The sequence below is a fragment of the Stegodyphus dumicola genome, chromosome 7 (genome assembly GCF_044657685.1).
Source record: "Stegodyphus dumicola isolate Sdum_Otavi_A_Nest chromosome 7, ASM4465768v1".
Taxonomy (NCBI): domain Eukaryota; kingdom Metazoa; phylum Arthropoda; class Arachnida; order Araneae; family Eresidae; genus Stegodyphus; species Stegodyphus dumicola.
Genome location: NC_140774.1, coordinates 14,252,982 through 14,277,127, shown reverse-complemented (window position 1 = coordinate 14,277,127; position 24,146 = coordinate 14,252,982). Strand labels below are relative to the sequence as shown.

At 32.6% G+C, this 24,146-nt stretch overlaps 1 protein-coding gene and 1 long non-coding RNA gene across 4 annotated transcripts in view; one reads left to right on the top strand and one right to left on the bottom strand.

The window, feature by feature from the left end:
* LOC118181549 (acetoacetyl-CoA synthetase-like) overlaps nt 1–24,146 on the bottom strand; it is a 162,134-nt gene that overhangs the window by 45,452 nt on the left and 92,536 nt on the right. The window contains exons 1-2 of one of the 3 annotated variants that reach the window (XM_085819900.1): nt 18,605–18,875; nt 3,573–3,698 (exon numbers count right to left, since the gene is read on the bottom strand). In XM_085819900.1, the coding sequence (XP_085676026.1) occupies nt 3,573–3,698; nt 18,605–18,611 (133 nt within the window). In that variant the 5' untranslated portion in view covers nt 18,612–18,875. Of the gene's footprint in view, nt 1–3,572; nt 3,699–15,101; nt 15,253–18,604; nt 18,876–24,146 lie in introns of those variants that run through there. The other 2 variants (XM_085819899.1, XM_085819898.1) reach the window with 2 other exon arrangements.
* LOC146996104 (uncharacterized) overlaps nt 1–24,146 on the top strand; it is a 75,177-nt gene that overhangs the window by 29,473 nt on the left and 21,558 nt on the right. The gene's annotated exons all lie outside the window — the stretch shown is intronic.

The following is a 24,146-nucleotide window of genomic DNA, read 5'->3' as shown; positions in this document are numbered from 1 at the left end:
GTTCTCCTACTAGGACGATACTGTAAACAACTTGATGTTTTAAACACAAAAGACTATCCAGCATGACCCGTTGTTATTCACCAATAACACTCTAGAACAGCAGTCGCCGACCACGGACCACTGGTGGTCCGTGAAACCTTTTGGATGGTCCGCAGAAAAGTTGGGACATTATTTATATTTTTTGAAGATTCAATTTGAAAAATGACGAATAACGAAACCTATTATGGAATATGGATTGTATTTTTTTATTATTTTAGCTACAACTTTTAACGAAATTCTTTCTGAATATAGCGATTTTAGCTACTTTTGCAGGCGTATCTAGCGACACTTAAAAGTGAGAGTTGGCATCCATGGATATGTTGCTGTTATCAATAATAGTGCGAACTGAGATTCTCTTTCATTTTTAATTACAAACATATGCTATTTTAGTCGTTAATAATACAGTTTTTCTTCGTGTCAATAGGCAACTTGGTGGAATTTTATGAGAACCATCTGCATTCTTGTTTATAATTGCACCACTGAAAGTTTCCGTTTTTGTTTTATCTGACTGTTGATTGATGGCTTCATTGCTGAGTTAATGATTATTATGTTGCTCAATGATTATTATGTTTACAATAATTAAAAATTGGCAGCTTAACGCTTTCAGTTTATTGATATTGCTTTGCGTTTGCCGATTTGTTCTTGCTTCTTGTGAAGTTCAGTGATATGGAAATGTAAAGCTTTCTGTACAAGAAGGTAAGATTTTTGTACTTTTCAATATGAACGAAATATGTGTATCAGTGAGATGATAATAGTGTTTTAATTGTTACTCATAATTAGGAGCATACCCTGAATTTCCTTAAAGCGTGCTGCTGAACACCGAATGTTACGAAAATTATATTAGTAAATGAAAATTCGAATTACATGTTCTGTAAAGTTGAATATTGTTTTTGCGTATTAATAAGTTTTTTTAAGGTCTGATTTAAGTGTTTTATAATTCATATTAGTGGTGCGCCAAATATAAAATTATGTATGTAGTGGTCCATGAAGTTCTAAGGGTTGACGACTGCTGCTCTAGAACGTAGAATTTAGTTTATTTTATTTAAGATAATCCTTTTCGACTGATGTATCTGATTTATATTTGCTTAGAATTATCATATCTATTGCATATTGTATAAGGTCCCGCATTCCTAGCGTGCCTTTGTGGTATAGTGGTTCTGCACGCTGGGTTGGTATTCCACAGGTCCGTGGTTCGATTCCCGGGGAAGGCGGTTGCTAATTTTTCATCTCTTCGGCTTTTCCAAAAAATATCTTAATGTCTCTACAGTGGCGCTCAAACTAAAAGGGCTGTAAATGATGACTCTCCACACCCAGGATTTGGCGATTGGGTACCCTAAAAACCCCAGTCGCCCTTTAAAAGGGGGGGAGTATATAAGGTATTTCTCCCGCCTTCCTAGCGCGCCTTCGGGGTGTAGTGGTTCTGCGCGCTGGGCCGGTATTCCAGATGTCCGTGGTTTGATTTTCGACGAAGGCGTTTGCTATTTTTTCATCTTGCCTGCTTCTAGAAAATACCTAATGTCTCTACAATTGAACAACACTGCAATTTCGAAACCTCTAATATTTTTTATAATCTATATTACTAAAGAATGAAGAATCTTTATGTATGTTTCTTGAATTGCAGAAAAGCTACCTCACCTAGGACCATCAAATATTGAGTACACTAAATACATCACCCGAATATGTGCGCCTCAAAGCCCGAAATTTAAATTCCAAACATTTTTATTTATGCCAATTTAATTCATGTTATGCCAATTTAATCATTTTTGATCGAGAGACTTCAGTTTTAAAAACAATAATTTACCAGTACTCGAAATAAAATATTTTCATTTAATAACAAATAACAATTTTTTATTTAATAACAAAGCCCAAGCAGTGGAAGTTTATTTCATTGTTATCTTTATCTATATATTTATTTGTCTCTTTAGCTGTAAAGTCACAGAGCAGTCTAGCACGGTTCAAAGTAACATAAAACTTGAAGTTGCTTTAACACGTTTGTTTGTTGATTTGTTTGTTGCACTTTAAGATAAAATGGGATGGAACGTCGGTCAACGATCTAGCAAGGTTACAATAAAATACAACTGAAGTAACAATAAAGCTTTAATCTTGTTTTACTCATTTGTTTGCTTTGGCTGTAGTACCCTAAGTTAATAGGGAATGAAAAGTCATTGAACAGTCTAACAAGGTTTGAAACAGCGTAAAACTTGAAGTTGTTTTTACATGTTTGTTTGGTTTGGTTTTAGTACTCTTAAGTTAAAACGAGATGAAAAGTCGCCCAACAACAAGGTTCGAAATAGCATAAAGTTTTAAGGTTGTTTCATATCTGATTGTTTTGGTTGCCGTAGTTGTTTGGTTGTAAGTTAAAACGGGATGAAAAGCCTTTCAGTGTTCTAGCAAAGTTCGAAATAACATAAAGTTTTGAATAGTAGATGTTTCATTGTGTTGGTTGCCGTACTTGTTTGGTTGGAAGATAAAACGCGATGAAATGTGACTCAGTAGTCTAGCAAAGTAAAGTAGATATGAAGTTGTAGAGGCATTAAGATTTTTTTTCTTTTGAAAGTAGAAACATAAAACTGAGCAATGCCCTTGCCGGAACTCGAACCTGGAACTCTCAAATACGTGTCGAGTGTATTAACCGTTACACCTCGCATTACAAATGAAAATTTCTGCTAGCTTTTAATGTATTTGATTTCGGTTTGGATGTATATTGGAAAAAAAGGAATCAAGGTACAAAATGAGAAATTCATTTTTTAATTAAAATCAAGAAAATACCACTTATTCATGACATTTTGAAGAACTTTAAAATTTCAGGGCTAAACTCGAAACGCTTGGAGAGTTAAAGGGCGACTGGGGATTAGTTCACCCAGTCGCCAAATCCTGGTGGTGAAGAATTATCATCCACCACCTTTTTAGTTTGGGCGGCTTTGTAGACTAATTAGGTTATTTTAAGCAGAAGATGTGAAAAATGAGCAATGTTCTCACCGGGACTCGAACCTGAATCTCTCGAATTCGCACCGAATGCGCTACTGTTGAGCCACGAAAACATGCAGAAAGGAGGGAGAAAATACCTTACAAAGTAACAATAGAACTTTAAATTATTTTTGCACGTTTTTTATTTTAGTTATAGTACTCTGAGTATGAAACGGAATGAAAAGCACCTCAACAATCTAGCAAGAATACTCTAAGATACAATTGAAATACGAAAAACTTTAAGTTGTTTTTGCACGTTTGTTTGTTTGCACGTCAGTTGTGTTGTAACACTCTAAGACGAAATAAAAAGTCGTACAAGAGGATAATAATGCCGGTTTCTCTGTCTGTTGATCTGACTGTAGAGTGTAGCTTTACAGCATGCGACTGTCACTTATTTTGCCAAACAGCAAATTAATTAGGAAAAACAATAACTCATCTAGCTAATAAAATTTACATTCTATTTAGATTAATATTTACTGTCTGTAATTAATATCCAATGAATGTTTCACGGTAAATTCAGGCTATTATAATTCAGTTCAGTTTTTAATTAATATTTCATAACTTACCAAAATGTAAATTGTACTTGTCTTCAACAGCTTTTTTAAATTTATTTAGTTCTGTGTCTGGAATTTTTTTGTCCCACACAACAGGAGGTAGACATCCATTCACGTAGCCGTTTTTTGGCGTTTTTCCTGGAAATAAAAAGGTAGAAAATGAACAGAAGCGACTATTATTTATTGAAGATGCTCTAAAGAATACTTCACAAGCATGTTTTCTGTTTATAAGGAAAAGATAAAGTGATTAGATTTCATTTCAGTGTTCAGTTGTGCAATTAAGCTTCCAATTAAAGAAATGTATAAAATAACATCAGCTTTTTCACTAAAAAAACTTTTGTCACGTGATATGTTTTACAAAATAGACTTTGTTTTAAATTTTTATGCGGACTCGTTGCGAATAAAACATCAGTTTGTTATTTTCCCCCTCATAATAGAACATGTATACTGTTTTATATTTATGAATAATTTATCCTCTCATTTTACCTTTACTGTCACTTCCACTTTCATTGGCTCGCCTCAGGATGCTATGATATAAAACGTTATATCTCAGGTTAAATTTTTCCTAAACTTCTACTCTTGTTCTAATCTACCAGAATAATATTTAAATGTGAGGCGTTTAGAAAACAAATGAGAATAAATTTAGAGAAAGAACTTCGACAACTATCAGAATAGCCTTCTTGATTTTAGGATAGAGCTTTTGGCAGTGATCGCTGACCATTTTGCTAGTATTTTTACCTAAATTCTGAACTGACTTGAGTCAATCAGCTTCCCTAGCCGTATTTTATTCGCATCAGCGGAGGATCTGAATCAAAATTTAAAAGTGGCCTTAATCATGTAAATCTCATAAGCTTGCTTTTATACTCTGTTAATTCATGAAGCAGATGTTTTACTTTAATTTTTATATTACAATAAACTTGCAAGCATGTGTTTTCTTTAATTTTTATATTCTTTTAATTCCGCGAGCAGGTAAAATCTTAACTTTTATATTTTGTTAAATCCACAAGCAGATGTTTTAACTTTTGTACTCTGTTGATTCCTCAAGCAGATATTCTACTTTAAATTTTATATTCTGTTAATTCTAAGAGCAGATATTTTACTTTAACTTTTATATTTTGTTAAATCCACAATGTTTAATTTAATTGTTGTATTCTGTTAATTACTCAAGCAGATGTTTTACTTTAATATTAATATTCTATTAATTTTACAAGCATATGTTTTACCTTAACTTTTATATTCTATTAACTCCACAAGAAGATGTTTTAACTTAACTTTTGTGTTCTGTTCAATTCCGTAAGCAGAGAAGTCTTTCTGTTAGTACACAAGCTGTCTTTGTTTTAAAACTTCTTCCAGGTTGTTATTTTATAGGAAGATTTAGGACGGACGTATACGTCGATAATGCAGTGGCTATTTCTACAAAGCCAAAATTTAATATTTGTACTAATTAGGTTCCGGAGGATTAATATGCCCCATTATATGCAAATTAAAGGAGAAAATGTGCCCCATTATATGGAAAACTGAATTTTTAAACACATTACCGAAATTATATGATTTCAATAACTTTTATTTGAAGCAAAGCACGCCGATTTAAGTGCGTAATTGGATAGCTTCACAAGGGTCAGTTTAAGGTACATAAAAAAAGTAATTTTTAAAGCCAAAATATTAGAAGGTGTATTTACGCTAATGCAGTGGTCTTGACGCTACGCATAAACAAAACACAACACTAAAATGTGGACTTCATTAAAACCAGTCACTACCCGAGAATCAAAAAAAATATTTCCATTAGATTATAAAAACAGCAAAATTAACTTAATATATATTATTTATACATAGTTCCCATTTTTCTAAAAAAAACGTTCTAAAAATCATTTTATACTACACGCGTACACACGTTATTCATCATGTAGAATACGTTTTTGTGTATTTTATATTATGTTAGAATTTAGTGAACTTTTAATTTAAGTTTTCTGTTGCCATTCGATAAAGAGTAAGATAATTATACTTCAAATTTATTCAGAAAATCAGCGAATAAAGGAACTGTGCTGCCACTCAGCAAAGCGCAATATATTGGTCTTTCGAACTGCACCAACAAACTCAAGGGTTTAAAAGAAATGTGTTGCTACTGTCCGAAATAAAATATGTTTATCTTCCAGGCGGCAATTGCTTGTCGTTTAGGAAAGCGTAAGACAGATCACTGGGCTCGTGAAATTATATTAGCTGAATTAATTGAAATCACTATATGTATTTCCGTTTTTTATAACATCTATTTTAGACCTCAGGGGATTCAAGCGGTTAGTTATCAATAAAGGTCACTTGCTGGTCATTCCCGAAGGTTGACTTAAAAATCCAACTTCAGACTTTTCGGCTTGAAGGCCAATCTATAATTATCTTTTAATTGGAAACTTTAGCCGGCATATCAGTTTAGCAGCTGCCATTTCACTGACGAAAATCAATTAATAAAACAGCATTTTGCTATTTTTAAACATAAAGTAGTTGACCTATTTTAGCTCCAGCTGGTGTTTGACATTTATTTCCGCGTTTTGCTTTCCATTTAACCTTATCAATCAAGGTTGTCACTATTCTAATTATAGGATGAAAACTTAAGACATTAGAAAAATTCTGCTTTATTATTAAGCCAGTAAAAATAGCCTGTTATTCAATATTTCCGGTAAAGGTTTTCATGCTTTCAAGGGTAAATCTTGTCTAATTTATTTCAAGATTTTCATACATTCAAATTAAGATAGATGAGGAAAGGCTATAACTCATAATGTTTATACAGCTTCACAATTATGATTAAAATGTTATCGGTCCACAAAGATTATTTGTTGTTCAAAATAAGAAATTTCTACAGTAGACAGCGCTTAATGGGGTCAACAAAAAATATCCTTCAAAATAGCAACAAAATGTAACTGATTTAATGAAAATATAACTAGAAACGTATACATTGGTGCTTCCACAGAACTTTTATTTAGAAAGTGCAAACGTTTGTTGATGCATTGTCCATAATGTCTCTGAAAAAGGCTCATTTATGAATTGTTCATAACATTTCTGGAAATTACTTGATTGACAGTGTACGTCTAATCTTATTACTAATTGATGTCTCACTAGAACAGAACATGCCAACGTAAAATTTATTTTCAAGCAAAAAAGCAATATTCGTTTGACTTACATGTTTCCATGGGGGGGGGGACAAGGAAAAAAATATACAGAATTTTTTTTTCTTCTGAACAAGAAGGGCCTGTGTCTGATCACCCTCAAAATCGATAAAGTTATTCAAACTCTTACATTCCAAATGTGGCTGCTTTTTCACCTAATTTTAAACGATTGAATCCAATCTGTTGGTTATACAAACCCTCACTTGGCTACCATTCTCTGTCACTTCCAATTTTTGGAATCCATTTTGGCCATATTTGAGATTTTCATCTTGGCGACATTTTTTCAATTTAAAAACTTCATTATTTAATAATTTTATTAAGTTAACCAAAATTTTGGTGATAATAACCGATGTATTTCCCATGTTTTTGTATAAATTGGGGGCTGGGGTATTTAAAAAACTCAATAACAACATTATTAATTCCTAACCCGTTAAGCGGCGACTGATGTATTTTTTGAAGGGTGGGGGGCACAAAACAATTCTATAAAACTAGTGATAGGTATTCTGGCTGTGAAAATTCACAATAGAATATAAAGTAACATAAAACTGTCCCTTCCTTATGAACCCGACACCACATAAATTCACTAAAATTTATCTAACAGATGTCGCATTATTCCTCGATATTCTTTGTTGCATTACTTTTACAAAATCTCTTAATGTTTTGAGTATGCGGATCAATGTAGGCAGTCCCGAAAATGTGGAATACTTGGTGTTCTGTAAAAGGTAAGTAAAACATATTATCTCCCTTCCCCATACTATGAGCGAAAAAATAAAGGAATAGATGCTAACTTTCTTCCAAAACATAACTTGGCTTACCAGGGTTGCATATAACAAAAACGAATTTCTTATTTATAATATCCCATTGAAATAAAAGCCTTTCTTTGAATTGTGGTTTATTTTCAGTTTATAATCTCAGTAACGCGTTATCAATTAGAGAATTTTTAGTCATTGTTAAAACACAAGCAATAACTAATGAGAAAATTACGAAATAAAGAAAAATAACTGAACGTTATTCAGAGAATAAATAAATCGCTTTGAATATTCAGTTTTGAAAACTGGATGTAATAACAATGGTACAATGAGCATTTTACTTGAAGTTAAAAATGGTACAATGAGCATTTTACTTGAAGTTAAAAATGGTACAATGAGCATTTTACTTGAAGTTAAAAATGGTACAATGAGCATTTTACTTGAAGTTAAAAATGGTACAATGAGCATTTTACTTGAAGTTAAAAATGGTACAATGAGCATTTTACTTGAAGTTAAAAATGGTACAATGAGCATTTTACTTGAAGTTAAAAATGGTACAATGAGCATTTTACTTGAAGTTAAAAATGGAAGAACGAATATCGCCAATTCAATCATTACTCGAAAGGGCGCCACGACGACAAACTGGAAAGCAATATTTCCTTGAGAAAAGCGTTTTTGTCCCGTCTGCTTCAGACTGTAACACTCTTAAAAAAATGTGTAAAATCGTTCAAGTAATATTTTTTATCACTCTTGTTTTAAAATTTGTGAAAATTTTAAAACTTTATAGCTGATGTTGAAATTTTAAAATCAAAAACGTCAATTAGTCTAAAAATTGGAAGGTTTTTCAAAAATTCGTCGATAAGTCAGACATTAAATTACAATTTTCCTACAAATGTCATTGATGAGATTTTTTTGCCACTCTATTCGATGGTCAAACAGTGATATCCTGATATGCTTAATTTGTTTGTTAAACGAAGGTAGACACAAAAAATCGCTTAAAAACCAAACAAGAACAAATATAGATCGAAATTTGGTGAAATCGTTTCACCATATTATATGCTCATCAGTAAAGAGTATGTTCACAAAATTTGAACTCAACAACAAATCAGGAAACAAGTTAAAACTCAATGACAAAATTCCACTCACAGTGGAATCACCAGGAGTGAGAGCTAACTTTGACAGCTAAGGTTTTTGTTCATGCTTTTATTATTTGAATTTTTATATCGAATTTTTTTTTCTTATGAGTAATGAAAACCTGATGCAAAAGGCGTTAAAATTGGTTAACCTTCCTAACTAGAAAATCTCGTATTAGAAATAGTTAAAAAAAAGCTTATCTCTTAATACGTCAAGCTTTCTCAAAACGACCTCCATACGTTCTTGAATTTGAATAATAATCAATCGAAGAGATACCGATTAAGAACTTTTTTTTTTTTTTGAAATTAAGAGATATGGTAAAAGAAATAAGTAAGAAATGTGTCTAAATAACATTTACTTGTCAACCAATCGAAGAGATTTCCTTATTTGATTAAGCAAAACCTTGAACAGTTTTATTATACGCATTTATGTGCGTTGAAGTATATTTTTATCATAGCGTATCTAGAAAATATTTTCGAATCCAAAATTTGCATACACAAAAATCTTTATTCGGCCTTTCTTTTTCGGAACCGTTGGTCGCAGACATATGCATGAAAATTGTTTTAAATTCACGTTTTGTCGCTTTTCAATAAAAAAAAATTGAAATATGCACGTATGACTTCCTTATACGGCCTGTTAAATTAACACATTTTTTGCTGCACTTCATTTAAATGTATTTCCTCAAAATATTTTAATTTAATTAAACGATCCCTCGAAGCAAGTTGGAAATGGCACCCAAAATTGCAAATTTTGAAATTAAAAACCCCGGTCAATTTTGTCTCACAGGAGTCAAACTTCTTACAATTTTATTTTTCATAACGATTATAAAACTTCCCCAAATATGCTGCTACGAATTTTCTATATATGCAAATAAAATTAGCTAAATTATACGTGAAACTATAGTATTTTTGCCTAATGTAACATGGAATGCTTGAAAGAGACAAAACTCCTTCGAAAAGATAAGAATACAGGAACAAGGCTACTTAACATTGACTAAATGGTTTTCTGACTAAATGGGTGAGATATGGCCAAGTTGGCGGTAATTTTGGTGACTAAATTTTGTCATCAAATCAGGCAAGAAATCGCCCTGTACAACCGTAATTGGTATTGCAATAGAATAACTGTAACTGATCCCTATATGTAACTGTAACCGTATCCGGCCTTCATATGCTAGTAATTTCGAGAAACGGAAGGCACTAGAGATTTCTAGGCGGCGGGGGAAAATATGTAAGCCCAGAGATAACAAACACTAGTACTCAGTTATGCGGTTCAGAGGCAACTGCGGTGTACTGAGATATTTTCGTGATTCGCGTTGTATTGCTCTGTGTTTAACGTTCTTAGAAGTTTGTAGTGAACAACTGTTTGTGATCCGTGATACTGAGAAGAGTTTCAGAACTGTAAAGTATTCCGTTTGGTACATTGGTTCTGCGTGCATTCAGTTTATTACGAACACCTACGCACGCTACGATACGTATAGGAAATGGAATACCTCCTTTTGTTATTTATTGAAAATTAAGGTTTTTTTTTTTTTTTTTTTTTTTTTAAATTTTGATTCTGACCAAAAAAACATGAATATTTTTGGGATATTCATGTTTATTGTTCACACTTCTGTAATTGGAAGTCCATGACTACGACCAACGAATACGAAAATAAAAGTTGGGTAAGGAATTTTTAGCTGGTATATCCATTTTAAAGTCCGTTTTGGAAAAAAATATGTCTTTCATCCTGTCAGTACGTAAAGACATCAGCAAAAGAAATCGTTCAAATGGATTCGGGAACTATCAGAATGTAAATTTCCTCTGAAATGTAATTCCCGAATTCTTTTGCGGTTAGAATATTTCCGTCGTAGAAGGAAGCACACCAGCAGCCGAGTGGCATAGTCGTTCATTACTGGTAGTTCTGACCTGGGTAGGAATCCAGGCAAACTGGCTGGCTGCATGGGCGTTTTCGTGGTTTTACATAACATGCAACGTGTATACGAGCTAGTTTCCCTTAGAAAGTCTTCCACGAAGGCATCCGTTGCCTTAGGCAGATAGGTCCAGTATGCTTTGCGATAATAAACTAAAGCAAACCTTCGTATAAGGAAGTAAAAACCAGCTTCGTAAAATTTACTAAATCTGCATTTTATATATTTCTTCCGTCCCTATACTCATATCTAGGAAAATATACCTAAGCTTGAACTATAAATATAAATATAGTTAGTAAAAATCAGATATTAAGCGGTAATGCAGCATCAATAATTTGTATTTAAACTAGAAATAAATGTACTTCTCAGGACCTTAAAATTTAATTACAAAATGTAAGACATACAGGCCAGCGCCTTGCGAAATAAAGTGTAGTTTTTAAATTTTAGCTAAGAGCTAAAAGAATTTGTCATCACGATTTGTTTTATCACGGTTTTACACGGCCTGGAGGAAATGAGAGGAAATGTTCAGCTTTGATTGGCAGTTTACAAAATTTTGTTGGTTTCGCGGTTCTTTTGGTGGGACTGGTTACCTGGTTTCCCTATTGTATAGTATACGTCGGCTTGTGAATTAATAATGTATAAAGAGGGTTAAGTTAGGTTATTTAATTAGGGCAAAGTCTCGAGAGATATCTGCCTAAGGGGAGGAATGCCTTCGTAGAGGACTTTCTAAGGGAAACTGGCTCGTATACACGTTACACATGGAAAAACCACGAAAACAGCCAATATAAAGAGGGATAGTTGTGTTGAAGACACGTAAAATAATGGCGATGATGCAAGATAGCGAAAGCGAGGATTTTTCAGATAGTTATTATGAAAAAGTGGAATTGAAAATAGTGGAAGTGATTCTTCTGTAGGTAGCCTTCTTGAAGACAATAAATGGTTCAAGTGCTTCAATAAAAGAGATGCCATAGGTAAGCCAGTAAGAAAAGATACCAGTGTACAGAATGCCAGGTATCACTTTGTGTTCTCCCTTGTTTCTAAAACTATCATACAAAGATTAACATTTAATTTAAAATTTAAAAAAATGGGATTTTCCCCCCCTCTCTTTTTCAAAAACATTGTAAGGGAAGCGGTTAAATTTGGGCATTATATTCGAGGGGACATATTATGCACACTGTGTAGAGTCTTTAGGTTATTTTTAAAGCAGAAGTGTTGAAAGATAAGCAACGCCCTCGCCGGAAATCGAACCACGGACCTCTGGAATACGCGCCCAGCGTTCAGACCACTACACTACGAAGGCATGTTAAGAAAGCGGGAAAAATACTTTATAACTGACAGAAAAATATTGAGCAATATATTTTTTTCAAAGAGAGATCTTATTCATAGAATTTCATGGAATTCGTTTCTAGCAAACACTGGCCGGTTTGAGTATTAGCACATATCCAACTCGTAACATCATTTGTAGTAATTTAATATGAAAAATAATTTTAGTAATTTAAGGAAATTTGTTTATGATTTTTAGATTGGGATTCGAAAGTAATAACACTGCATGAAGTTATTCATTTCGTATTTCTAACATTTCAAATTTTATAAATTTTTTATGTAGAAATTCTTTCGGAATGTAACTATTTCATTCTTTGTTTACTGAAATGATGAATATTATTAACATATTCCTTGTGGTTAAAAACGTCACAGTCGAAATGACGTGATGATGAAAGTGTGCTTATTAAATATACGCAGTCGTAAGTCCAGTTTATCACAAATCAGAATGAAAGAGATCATAATTATTGCAAACATTACACTTTTAATACTGTGCCTGCTAGCACATACATGTAATGTATTTAGACCCGTTGCATTAAAAAAAAAAGATAAGCGCATAATGAATTCAGGGATATTATATCTCTTACGAATCCTGATTATTTAAAATACTTCTATATAAGGATAAAATATAAAAATCAAAATTACTTTAAAAACATAACTGAGCAAATTACTGAATATTCATACGGAGCAAAGAAAGTGTAAACGAAACAAATTAAAATTCAGTTTAATTAGAAAGAAAATTAAATTTAAACAATAAATTTTGACCAGTGCGGGTATTTAATCATGAAGAAACAATAAGTTCATTCTTGGTCTAAAAACCACATTTGTTGTAACTGGTTAAATCCCATAAATATTCCATGTATAATCTTTATACATGTATTTAAAGTCATAAAAAACAGTAAAAACGCGTCAGATCTTGCCTACAATTTTATTTAAAGGTTATTTAATTCAAAGGAAATCCAGCAATTACTTTCGAAGAAGAATTTTTTTCCTTATTTATTTCTTCATAAAACTGATTTTACTGTTTTCTTTGTTAAAAAAACTCCGATATGGTTTCTTAAGTTCCCTCAAGCACAGGCGGTGCTCAGGTTACTTAAATGCACGTTTCAAAATTTATTTTTAAAGCATATTTATGCTGCTGACATTTTTATTTTATACGTTTCTGCACTACTCACGTGCATAAACACAAACTCACGTGCAGAAATGTAAACATTAAAAAGTATACAAGTAAACATTAACAATAACATAACCTTCATCAAAACGTTCAATGCAAATTTCTCTACAAGTTTTCTTTTTCTTTTTCCTCTCTTTCTTTTTTTAAGGCTGTATTTTTTTCACTGTTACATATATATTGCAACATATTGTATAATCATGATTTAGCAATCTACAATTCTTTGATACACATCTTTTACTCACTTTTAGATCCCACTTTGATATATTGTTAATAAAGATATAACACCTCACTTTTCAATTATACATTAATCAGGGTGATCAGCTGATTAACATACCTTAGGTGCTATGTGTTACATACATAGTATTTTTGCAATAAAATGAGTTAAAGAAAGATCTGATTAATAATGTTGCTCAAAAACAGCAGTGAAAAAATACTCGTACAGAGCTAGATTTTATCAGTATTTCAATTTTTTCATATGTTAGAGAGGTAATTGATTGATTAATTAATTATGGTTGAGCATTCGAGGATTATTTGCTTTCAGGAGGATGCCTCCTTTGAGGATTTTCTGATCAAAATCCGCTTTTATTTGTTTTACAAGTAACAGAAAACACGAAAACCTTATGCAACTGGCTGTTCACTGGGAATCGAATCAGGGACGAATGACTACAGTTTAGAGATGTTTTTGACTTTGACTGGTGATGTCTACTTGGAAGACGAATTAATAGCCGGTTTGTTTATACTTTCACTGAATACTATCTTCTTCTCGTTTAATCGCTTGCATCCAGGCGCGCTAAAGACCAGCTTTGTCTTATGCCATGAAAAAACTGGGGATTTTATGCACATAGGAAATGCAAAACGTTTTTATTAATAATAGACGCGTGTTTACATATTATTGTTTTAAATGAGAAATACTTAATATTTAAATATGGTACGTTATAATACTAATATATGACCAAGTACAGGGATACCAATGATACGAATATATAGAATATAATGAAGCAGTTTTCTACCTCTTTTTGCCCCAATCATCCCATTCATTTTCTTTCCAAAACTCGAAAATACACATATACATCTATGTAGATATATAGATGATTTTTTTATGTGTTTCATAAATTAAACACCAAAAATTATAGAAAATGTTGATAAACACCAAAATTTCAATTGAAGTACTTTTTTATAGTCATAAACTGAAATTAAACACTTGAAAGCTAAATAAAGTGCTGTGTTTTCCCTGAAACTACGAATTGCCCCCCCTGGTTCAGAACCCTTGGTATAATAGGATACGAAAGTATAGTATAATGATTATATGTATTATTACATATAGAGGCGTACGAAATTTCGTACGAGGAATATGTATTATAATACACATGAGAACAAGCTTCATAACGATTTCTAAGTAACTTGTAAAATATTAAGTCAAACAATGTATAAATTTTAAATTGAACTTATATTACCGCATTTCTGATACTGAGCTCAATACTTCGGCACTTCAAATAATATTTCAATAATTATATCCTGATTTTAAATACTGTCATAACTTCTATCGTAAGTAAAAAAAAAAAAAAATTCCTATTTATCTCTCATATTGTACATAAAATAATATATGATATGATGAGAAATAGTTCGTACTTTAACATAGTATCGCATAATTGTTAGGTTTTCCACATAATAATAGTAATTATGATGAAAAGTTGAAAAGTATTTAGTATTTAAATACATTGCTAGACTATCTGTTCATGTCGAACTTTTCAAATTAATGCGTTTCTTTCCAAATATTTGCTGTGAAATGTCATTTATTACATAGCTATAAAGCTCAAATACGCGCTGTTAAAAGATTAAATATATAAACATCAATAACAGATGAGCAGTAAATAATTATTTCATATTATTTGAACAAAATTTCACCATTTCCCGAAATGCATAATTGTAGTTAGCACGAGGTTTCATTTGCAAACAATAGAAGGTTTCTTCTAAAAATTTTAAAAAATGTCATTCATTTAGAAACAAATATTATGTACTAAATTCATAATGCACAGTATCATTCCTAAAATTAACGATATTTTAAAATTAAATCATTTCCAAATAGGTTTTATCCTAACTTACCTAAAGTAAACTTAAGCATGGCAAACGTTTCTTGTACCGATCGCTGTTCGTGTATCTTGCGGCTTTCCCAGATCTACCATTGATGAAAACCAAGTAAAATACTCTCTGATAATACTTTTGGAGAGTGACAATATAAACTGGTTTAGTTCTCGTAATTAGGCAATCAGGAGCTGAGTATGAAACCATCAGCTCACACGAAGACAAAAAAAAAAAAAAAAAAAAAAAAGACGTTGGTTCTCATATTAGTAAATAGGAAGCAGAATTTAAACGAGGAAAAAACTGAAAAAGGAAGAATAAGAAAACTTTCAAGGATTATTGAATATTAAAAGAAAAAGCATAAACGGTCGCTTTCATCATATAGGTCAAGGGTAAGGCTTCAATGCTTGCACGGCTATGTTTTGTCCTCCATGTGTGGTTAACATTGATTATGCTGATGTATGTATACAATCACACGTCATACACAATTTGCACAAACTGTTGTGTTTCGGACTTTAAAGTCTTTTAGAGTCACGCCCTATGAAAGGACAATAATATAACTCGGAAGTTACAGAAGGTTCGCGAAGTAAAACTAAAATTCAGAATAAATTTACAGTTAAATATAGATGATATTTCACTTCGAATTGCAAGTATGTAATGGAAAGTAAATTTACTTTCTTAAAAGTTATTTGAATGAATTATTCATTTGTAAACCGCACAGAAAGTGTTGGCGATGACCTCGTAAATCTCATTTTGTGGGTAAGAGCGTAATTAAACATTCATTGCTCGGAGCAACTTCACAAATATAGGGTTTAATCTTTATGCGAGCCTGATCCATTTTTTGAGTTCAATTGTTCTTTCATTTTCTTAAGTTTCGAAACACTAGCAGAACTTTAAATATCCGAAATCAGTGAGATTATGGATTATTCGGATTTTCAGAAAATCCACTTTAGGTTTCTTATCGCCTTCTGTAACCAAGCGTGTCATGAGATTTTTAAATTTAATGCCAGGGCGTTCCCGTGATCAAGCGGATAAAACTGCTTAATTCTGGAAGTTCGAGTTGGGTTCCATCCCAGGCTAACGGGGGAGTTGTATGGTTGTTTTCCTCATTTGTAGCATTAATGCGAGCCAGTTTCCCTCAAAAAGCCATCCACGAAAGCTTCCCATCTCTTGAGCAGACACCCTCGTGTGCTTTGCTATATTCAAACAACCTAATGTGTAACCTAATTTCACGAAAGCAAGGAGAATTTTTACAGTTTAACAAATTGCATAAAACTAATACAGAATACTTTTTCATAAAACTATGCGATGAGTATTTCTTTTTACTTCACTAAATGCTCATCATATTTCTATTTCAAATAAAATAAAACAATTATTTTAATCTTTATTTTTGTAAGCGCAATATTCCTTCTAAGTGCAACAACTATTAGTATTTTATGCCTAGAGTTTTATATTTAACTACGAACACTGTTGTGCAAAGAAGAGTCTTACTATAACGCAAATACATAAAACGTAAAAGAAAAGCAAAAGTCAAATGATTTATTGTATTACTTTCTTTCCAGCGACGTTTTCATAAAATATACTAATTCAAAATCCATACTAATACGCGTGATTTCAGGGTATACAACAGAACGTTAAAATACAGTAATCACAGGAATTATTATTTAAATTCCAAGTCTGTATACCTACTTTCCATTACATAATTTCAGTTCCAACTTAGATAATGTTACGAAACGAGTCCCCCCCGGTACAGTCTTGCCATTACTCGCTTTGAAATCGTTGAGTTTGTTAATCAAAAATTCGTTAAAGATTTGCGAAATATGAAATCGATTTTTAAAAAAATTCCAAACTTGGGCTTCTAGATGCCCATGTTCGAGTGGAGAACTGCGTTACTCAAAACTGTATGTCTCTAGGTACCATTGTTTTTCACAGTGTAAGAAACATTGATATACTCATGCAGATTCTTCATTATTTAATTTCTTTAAATATAATACAGGGCTCTTACGTTTAGTGGCAGTAATTTCAAAAGTGAAACTCTATTTATAGTGAATCAACGCAAAATCCCAAACTGATATTACTAGCCCTTGTGTGCTAATAATAAAGGGAATAAAATTTACCAATACACTATCTTTTAGAGGGGAAAACTATGTTCAACAGAAGAAAAGGGAAAATTATGTGAATATTTGGGTAAAAATATATGTACGTGTACCCCTTGGCAAAAATTGACGATTCTTGGCAGTACATGGATACCAGTTTGTGCAATTCTTTGACTTGTTATTTTGGCTTTGTGTAGCGGCGATTTTTGGCGTAAAAATCGCCGCTACACAAAGCCAAAATAACAAGAAAAAGAATTGCACAAACTCAGTATCCATATACACATCAATCTATTTTCACTTAAAAAAAAAAAATAAAAAAAAAAATAGAGAATTGCACAAACTAGGCATTGCGCACTCTCTTGACTTCGTCCATGCACACATCGAACTATATTGACTTAAAAAGTCAAAGGCAGGCAACAAAAAATACATAATCTCTATAAACTACATTGTAAGTCAAACAATGAAATAACATAGAAAAGGAAATTCATCTTTGCACTTCACAAAGAAACTACACAAAAGAAAATAGACAGTAAAATGGCTGAATGTAATTTTACTGTCTGAAACCCATGCAGAACCCATGCATGGATTTCAGACAGTAAACTCATACTGAACCCAAGCAGCCAACCCATATTTCTTTGCACTACACAAAAGAAATATGGGCTGGCTGCATGGGTGTTTTCGTGGTTTTCCCCATGTGTAACGTGTATACGAGCCAGTTTCCCTCAGAAAGTCCTCCACAAAGGCATCCCTCACCTTATGCAGATAGCCCTAACCTTCCAAATGGTACAGAAACGTCAAATTAATCTTGCCACATTCAGCCATTTTACTGTCTAAACCACAAAACAAGTAATATAATTCCTAAAACACAGCGTTACAAGCTCTAATAAATTTACCGCAATCATGCAACCGATTACGTCATAATAGGGTTTCCATAACATTGAGTTACTGAGATTACCATAAACGAAACAACTTGGCGATAAATGAAACAACAACTTCGCGATAACACAAGGGGTGCCCTTCTCTCTACTCTAACCGAATATTTGTAACATTTTCAGAGCCTAGAGCTGAAATGCCAGGGGGAAATTGCTCGAGAAAATACGATATTAAAAATTTTCTACCCTAGCGGGAGACCTATTTAAACCTACTTAAACCTGAGTTATTAGAAACTAAAAATTTCATGCCGATAACTATAAAAAATATTATGATTGTAATTCAACTGGGAATAATGCTGCAAAACTCACATCATTATATCTCTTATAATAGACTAAATAACATAATAAAGAATTTCATAAGAAATATTAAAATTTTTAAAACAGTAATTTTCATATCAAGTTACCTATAAATACTTTATGCATTGTTAATCGTATAAGACATATATTCATTCGGTTAATTATGAAATAAGTTCAACATCAAAGCAAATTCCATATTTACCTTTCATAACTCCAAAATTTGCTTCCTCTTAATTAATTAATTTCACGATTATAAGCAAAACTATTTAATACAACAAGTTTAAAAGTGAGATTCGCTGTTAGTACATCTTAATTTATAGCGAAATCTCTTTTCGTTTCACTATCGTTTTCCATATCGTAAGCAATACTGCTTAATCATTAAGTTTAACAATATTCCCTATAATCTGAAATATTCGTTATCATTTGATGTTTCGATAGGACTTGCAGTTACGCAGTAGTGTCTTTTCGAAGTAAACCATAACATCAACGGTCGGTTAATGCTTTTCAATACAAGAATTTGAAAGACATACATGATCCCTACGCAGTTAGAAATAAAGACAATTTCTTATCAGATTTAACACTCAAAAATTGCCTAAACAGAGATACGTGGCTTATTTCCTATTACATTGTTTCTTGAAATATATTAGGTTATCTAGAAGAATTTAGGTCAAAGATGTAACATTCCCAAGAAGGCGAAGCTTTGTTCTTACAATAAGCTTCTCTGAATAATATTTGCACAGGGTGCTTGCACAATTTTAGAAACACCTGGAATCCGTTTGATTGATATTTAAAATGCAAAGAATATTTTTTTTTAATATTCGATCTAAAAACTTTTTTCTTCAGCGTTACTCTGAATAGTGACTTTTACGATAAAAGGGCTTTTCATAACATTTCTAGAAGTATTGATTTCTATAACATTCCAGAGTCCATCCATTGTCGTGGATTTGTGCTTAGGAAGAGCTCTTTGTAAAAGACTAAAGGCGTAATATGCAAAATTGAAAAGTCTGTGGACTTCGCAGGACTAAACTGAAAATGTATAAATTCGATATCTTCATTTTTCAGGAAGTGCAGAGGTACTTTCCGAAGAATGATTTGTCCTTTTGCTCAAAAATGAATTTTTCATTCTTTTAAAGGAATGGAAATTTTTCTTTAAATATCGGACGAGAAACCTTCTTAGCATACCCTGGTGGTGTAGTGGTTAGCACTCTCGACGCGTCCGTGGTTCGAGGTCCGTGGTTCGAGTCCCGAAGAGGGTTTTTCTCATTTTTCATCTCTTCTGCTTCCAAAAACACCTAATATCTCTGACAGTGGAGCCCGAACTAAAAGCGTGGTGAATGATGATACTCCATCACCAGGATTTGGCGATTGGGTCCCCTAATCCCCAGTCGCCCTTTAAAAGGGGGAGTATGTAAGGTATTTCTCCCGTCTTCTTAGCATGCTTTCGTGGTGTAGTGATGAGCACGCTCGACGCGTATTCGAGAGGTCCGTGTGGTTCGAGTCCCGGTGAGGGCATCGCTCATTTTTCAGATTCCTACTGCGAAATAACCTAATGTCTCTACAGTATATTGAGTCTATTTTAACACGATTTTCGCTCTTCATATTTTTATTTTCCGTTGTAAGAAAATCTTGCAATAATCCATACAAGGTTTACTCAAACTATTTTTCCATTTATGGAACGATGCTCCTTAATTTTTTTCTGATCGTCTTCGATAATGAATAGGCCCTTTTTTTGTTGCAGTTGTAGAGACAGGTGACAGGTGAGAGCAGAGTCCGGACACTCGGGCGGCTTTCACTGACTATTCGGGTATCGTCCGAATCCCGCAACTGTCCAGAAAAAGAATATTACAAACAGGGGCAGATGGAGGAAAACAGGGGTATTGCGGATTCCTACAATAACAGTGCTTATTATACAATAAAAAGATACTTGCATCAAAAAGTGCTGTTACTATGTTGAATTACCACAATAGTAGTACATCGTATTACATTATACAGTGCACTATTATGATAGTCAATGCATGGACTATAAATTAATACGTATAATAATAAAATTTTCTGACCTCTACAGACATTGCAGAGCAGTATCAATGTGCATTGCTAAATATATAATACAATACCTATAGCTATATATATTATACATTAATATTACATGCATACAATACATTAATACACAGATAACATAAAAGGTGCATTCGATATATTGATACACTATACATTAATAGTGCACTCGATATAAGTCATACTATTAAAAAAATGTACCTAAACTCTACGGACATTTTGTAGAGCAATACCAATGCGCATTACGCAGCTATATACATTATACATTAATAACACATACACATGCCCATTACATTGATACATATATAACATGAAAGATGCATTCGATATATCAATATAATTACACAATACATTATACATTAATAGTACACTCGATATATTAATACATACTATAATAAAATTTGCTAAACTTTACAGACATATTGCAAAGCTGTACCAGTGCACATTACGCAGCTTATAACTATATACGTAAATAATACAGGCACACATACATTACATTAATACATACGTTACATAAAAGGTGCATTCGATACATTAATAGGTGCACTGGATATATTAGTGCTTACAATAATAAAAATTTTCTATATTCTACAGACATATACTAGTGCAAATTGTACAACTTATTTTTGGAAGCAGGTAAGATGAAAAAAGTAAGCAGTTGCCTTCGCCGGGAATCGAACCACGGACCTCTGGAATACCGGCCCAGCGTGCAGAACCACAAGACTACGAAGGCACACTAGGAAAGCACGAGAAATACCTTATACAGCCATTTAGTTAAACCCATGCTTTATCAGGGTTCAGCATGGATTTCCATTTATTTACTTATAAAAAGTTTTTATACAGGGTTCTACAAATTGTCCTGCTTTGAGCCACATGCCTAGGTAAAAGCTGCAAAATATTATATTTTTTAGCTCTTTTAAGTTGTAAATTTTGATTTATTATTTTATTTATTGTTGTTAAAAGTATATACAAAGACTCTGGGAATGGTTTCTGCGTCGGCGAATCTTCTTTTAGTATTAATGATTTAACTTCAAAAACTTTCGAAACAATACGTACGTTTTTCGGGTATGTCTTTAGAGTGTTCTTTACACATAGAAGTAATGAAGGACGAATTTTACCTTTATTCGCTTAATAACTTTGCACTTCCAGATTCTGATACCATGCATTTCAAAACGTTTTTGAATTATGGAATAGAAATATGTCTCTTCGGAAAGCGCAAAAACATCCTTCAATTTACAGCTTGTTTACATGAGACATGTTCAGAGAACAAGGAATTTAAAAGTAGTAGGCAGATTATCTGATTTCAATTAATAAACTGTCACCAGAATTTTATCCGAAACCATTTCCTTTTTTAGTCCAAACGGGCAATTTACCCAGAAGGACTATTAATTTAGTTTTCGCATTTTGGGTTGATTCCCTACAAGCTTTGTTTCACTTTTCAAATTGTTGCCACCAAATATTATTACCCTGGCTAATATTTAAAGGAATTAAATAATAAATAATCTACATAAATGTATGTTTCTCGCATTGTGATAAAACATCGGTACCTAGAGCTATCCAATTTTGAAAAACGTAATCCTCTTGCGAATATAAGCATGTGGAAGCCAAATTTGAAATTCGGAATTTGTTTTATTATCGATTTCTTATTTTGTAAACCTTAAAGAATTTTTTATTTAAAAAAACTCAACGATTTTAAAGCGAGCAATGGCAAAATTGTACTCCCCTCAAGGAAAAAAAAAACGTTTTACCTGCAGCGCGCGAGATCGTGTATCGAATTATAAAGGCATGCTCTTTTTAAATTATTTTCTGATATTCCTGGTGAACTGAATTTTATGGTTTAATGGCGAAGAACGTGATATTTAATAAATAAAGGTAACACAATCCAAATGTTCCAAAGAACAAGGAAGCGAGGCAACGCTGTGGCAATTTTAGCTTTAACCAGGATGCACCACGAGGAGGCCTGTCACTTAACAGGAATTTTCCCAACACTCTGACTGACTGAATCGTCTTGCAGTGGATTCCTGCTTGTGGTATGGAGGGAAATAAAACAGTCGATTTCCTGGCAAAGAAATAAACGACTGGTCTACAAACCAGTAATAGCCATATGACATTTAATTCTGCAAAATTACTAATTAAATTAAAATTTAAGAAGAGGTATGCCTCCTAGTTATCAGATGGAGCTAAGAAAAGGTCTGGGAGTGTTTCAGTTTAAAGTAAGTTATTTCAGATTTACCTCGTCCTGTAGCCGTGGCATTATTTCGTGTTTTGAATGGGCATGGTTGTCTGAATGCCCATCTTTTTAAAATTCGACTTCAGCATTCTTCAGTCTGTACTCTTTGTAACTCTGGACATTCCATGGATAAAAAACATATTAACATATGCTTTGCACTATTATCTTTTAATTCTATTTTTCTTAAGTATTGGGAAGCAAGATCGAGACTAATGGCTTAGTTGCCAAATGTCTGGCATTTGTATAAATACATAAATAATGGTAACACACAAAGCGTTAAAAAAAAAGTCCCTTTGGGAGTAATATAAAATCTGGAAGCTTTCTGAATTTTTTTATTTTATTTTTTCTTTAAATTAAAGTAAGTGTTTTAATGATGAATGAAATACGTTAAAATTATTTAATTTTAAGGAATTAACGCGTTGACTGCACTGCCACGGCGCTTTTCCGATTCCAGTCCGAGAAGCAAAATCGATTTAATCATATTATATTATTAAAAAATACTGATTATGATTCGTAACAATTATTAAACAGTTTAAAAGATTTCTTTTTAAGAAAAAAAGGGTCCTACGAATTATCTCGTAGCCGACTTTAGACAAAGCTCTTCGCAAAAGTCCACTATAAATTTTTCGTACAGACATGCTTCGACTCGTCGCCTCTGTACAGCTAAAACAGCTAAGCGAGTGAGTAACTTGTAGCGGCGCAAAAGTGAGAAGTCAGGAAACTACGAGATATCTCGTGTTCTCGTTCCTGAAGAAAAGCGCTAATACGAGTTATCTCGTGTTCGGCAGTCAAACGTGTTAATATTTAGCTGTCGGTACATATGACCTAAAAGAGCAACCAAAGAAATGTCTTACAGGTACCAAACTTTAGATTTCAGACAAAATAAATATAAACTTGAATTTTCCTATTTTTTTTTTTTTTTTTTTTTTTTTCAATATTATTACTGTTGTTTTGACAAACATTTCGTAAGAGAAAATGTCAAAGCATTTTCCATTTAGCAAAACTAAACAAAATATTAAAATCTGGATATTTAACTTGTTTTTAGATTGTCTATTCTGTCCGCATGCAGTTTGAATTTGAGAAGAACGCTACATTAGAGCATCATGACGCTTCAAATATTGTATTTATAGGAGATCTTTTCCAGTTATTGCCTAATTCATCTCAGAAAACAACTGCTGTAATGACTTGCTGAATTCTTGCAATCGTGCGGCAATTAAATGAAATTCTTTTCTACTTTCGAAATGCAAATTTTTCCTATTTTGATAAGAAATTACACAGTCAGCGGCGGAACTAAATTTAAATAAATAAAATTGTCTCTCATTACTATCTTGTATGAAGTAAAGAATGTATTGTACTTGTGAAGACGTTCTGGTATCCTATTTCAATGAAAATATCCGTTTTGACTCTTCTCGAACCATTTTTTACTTTTTACTTAATTACCACTAGATTCATTTCAGAC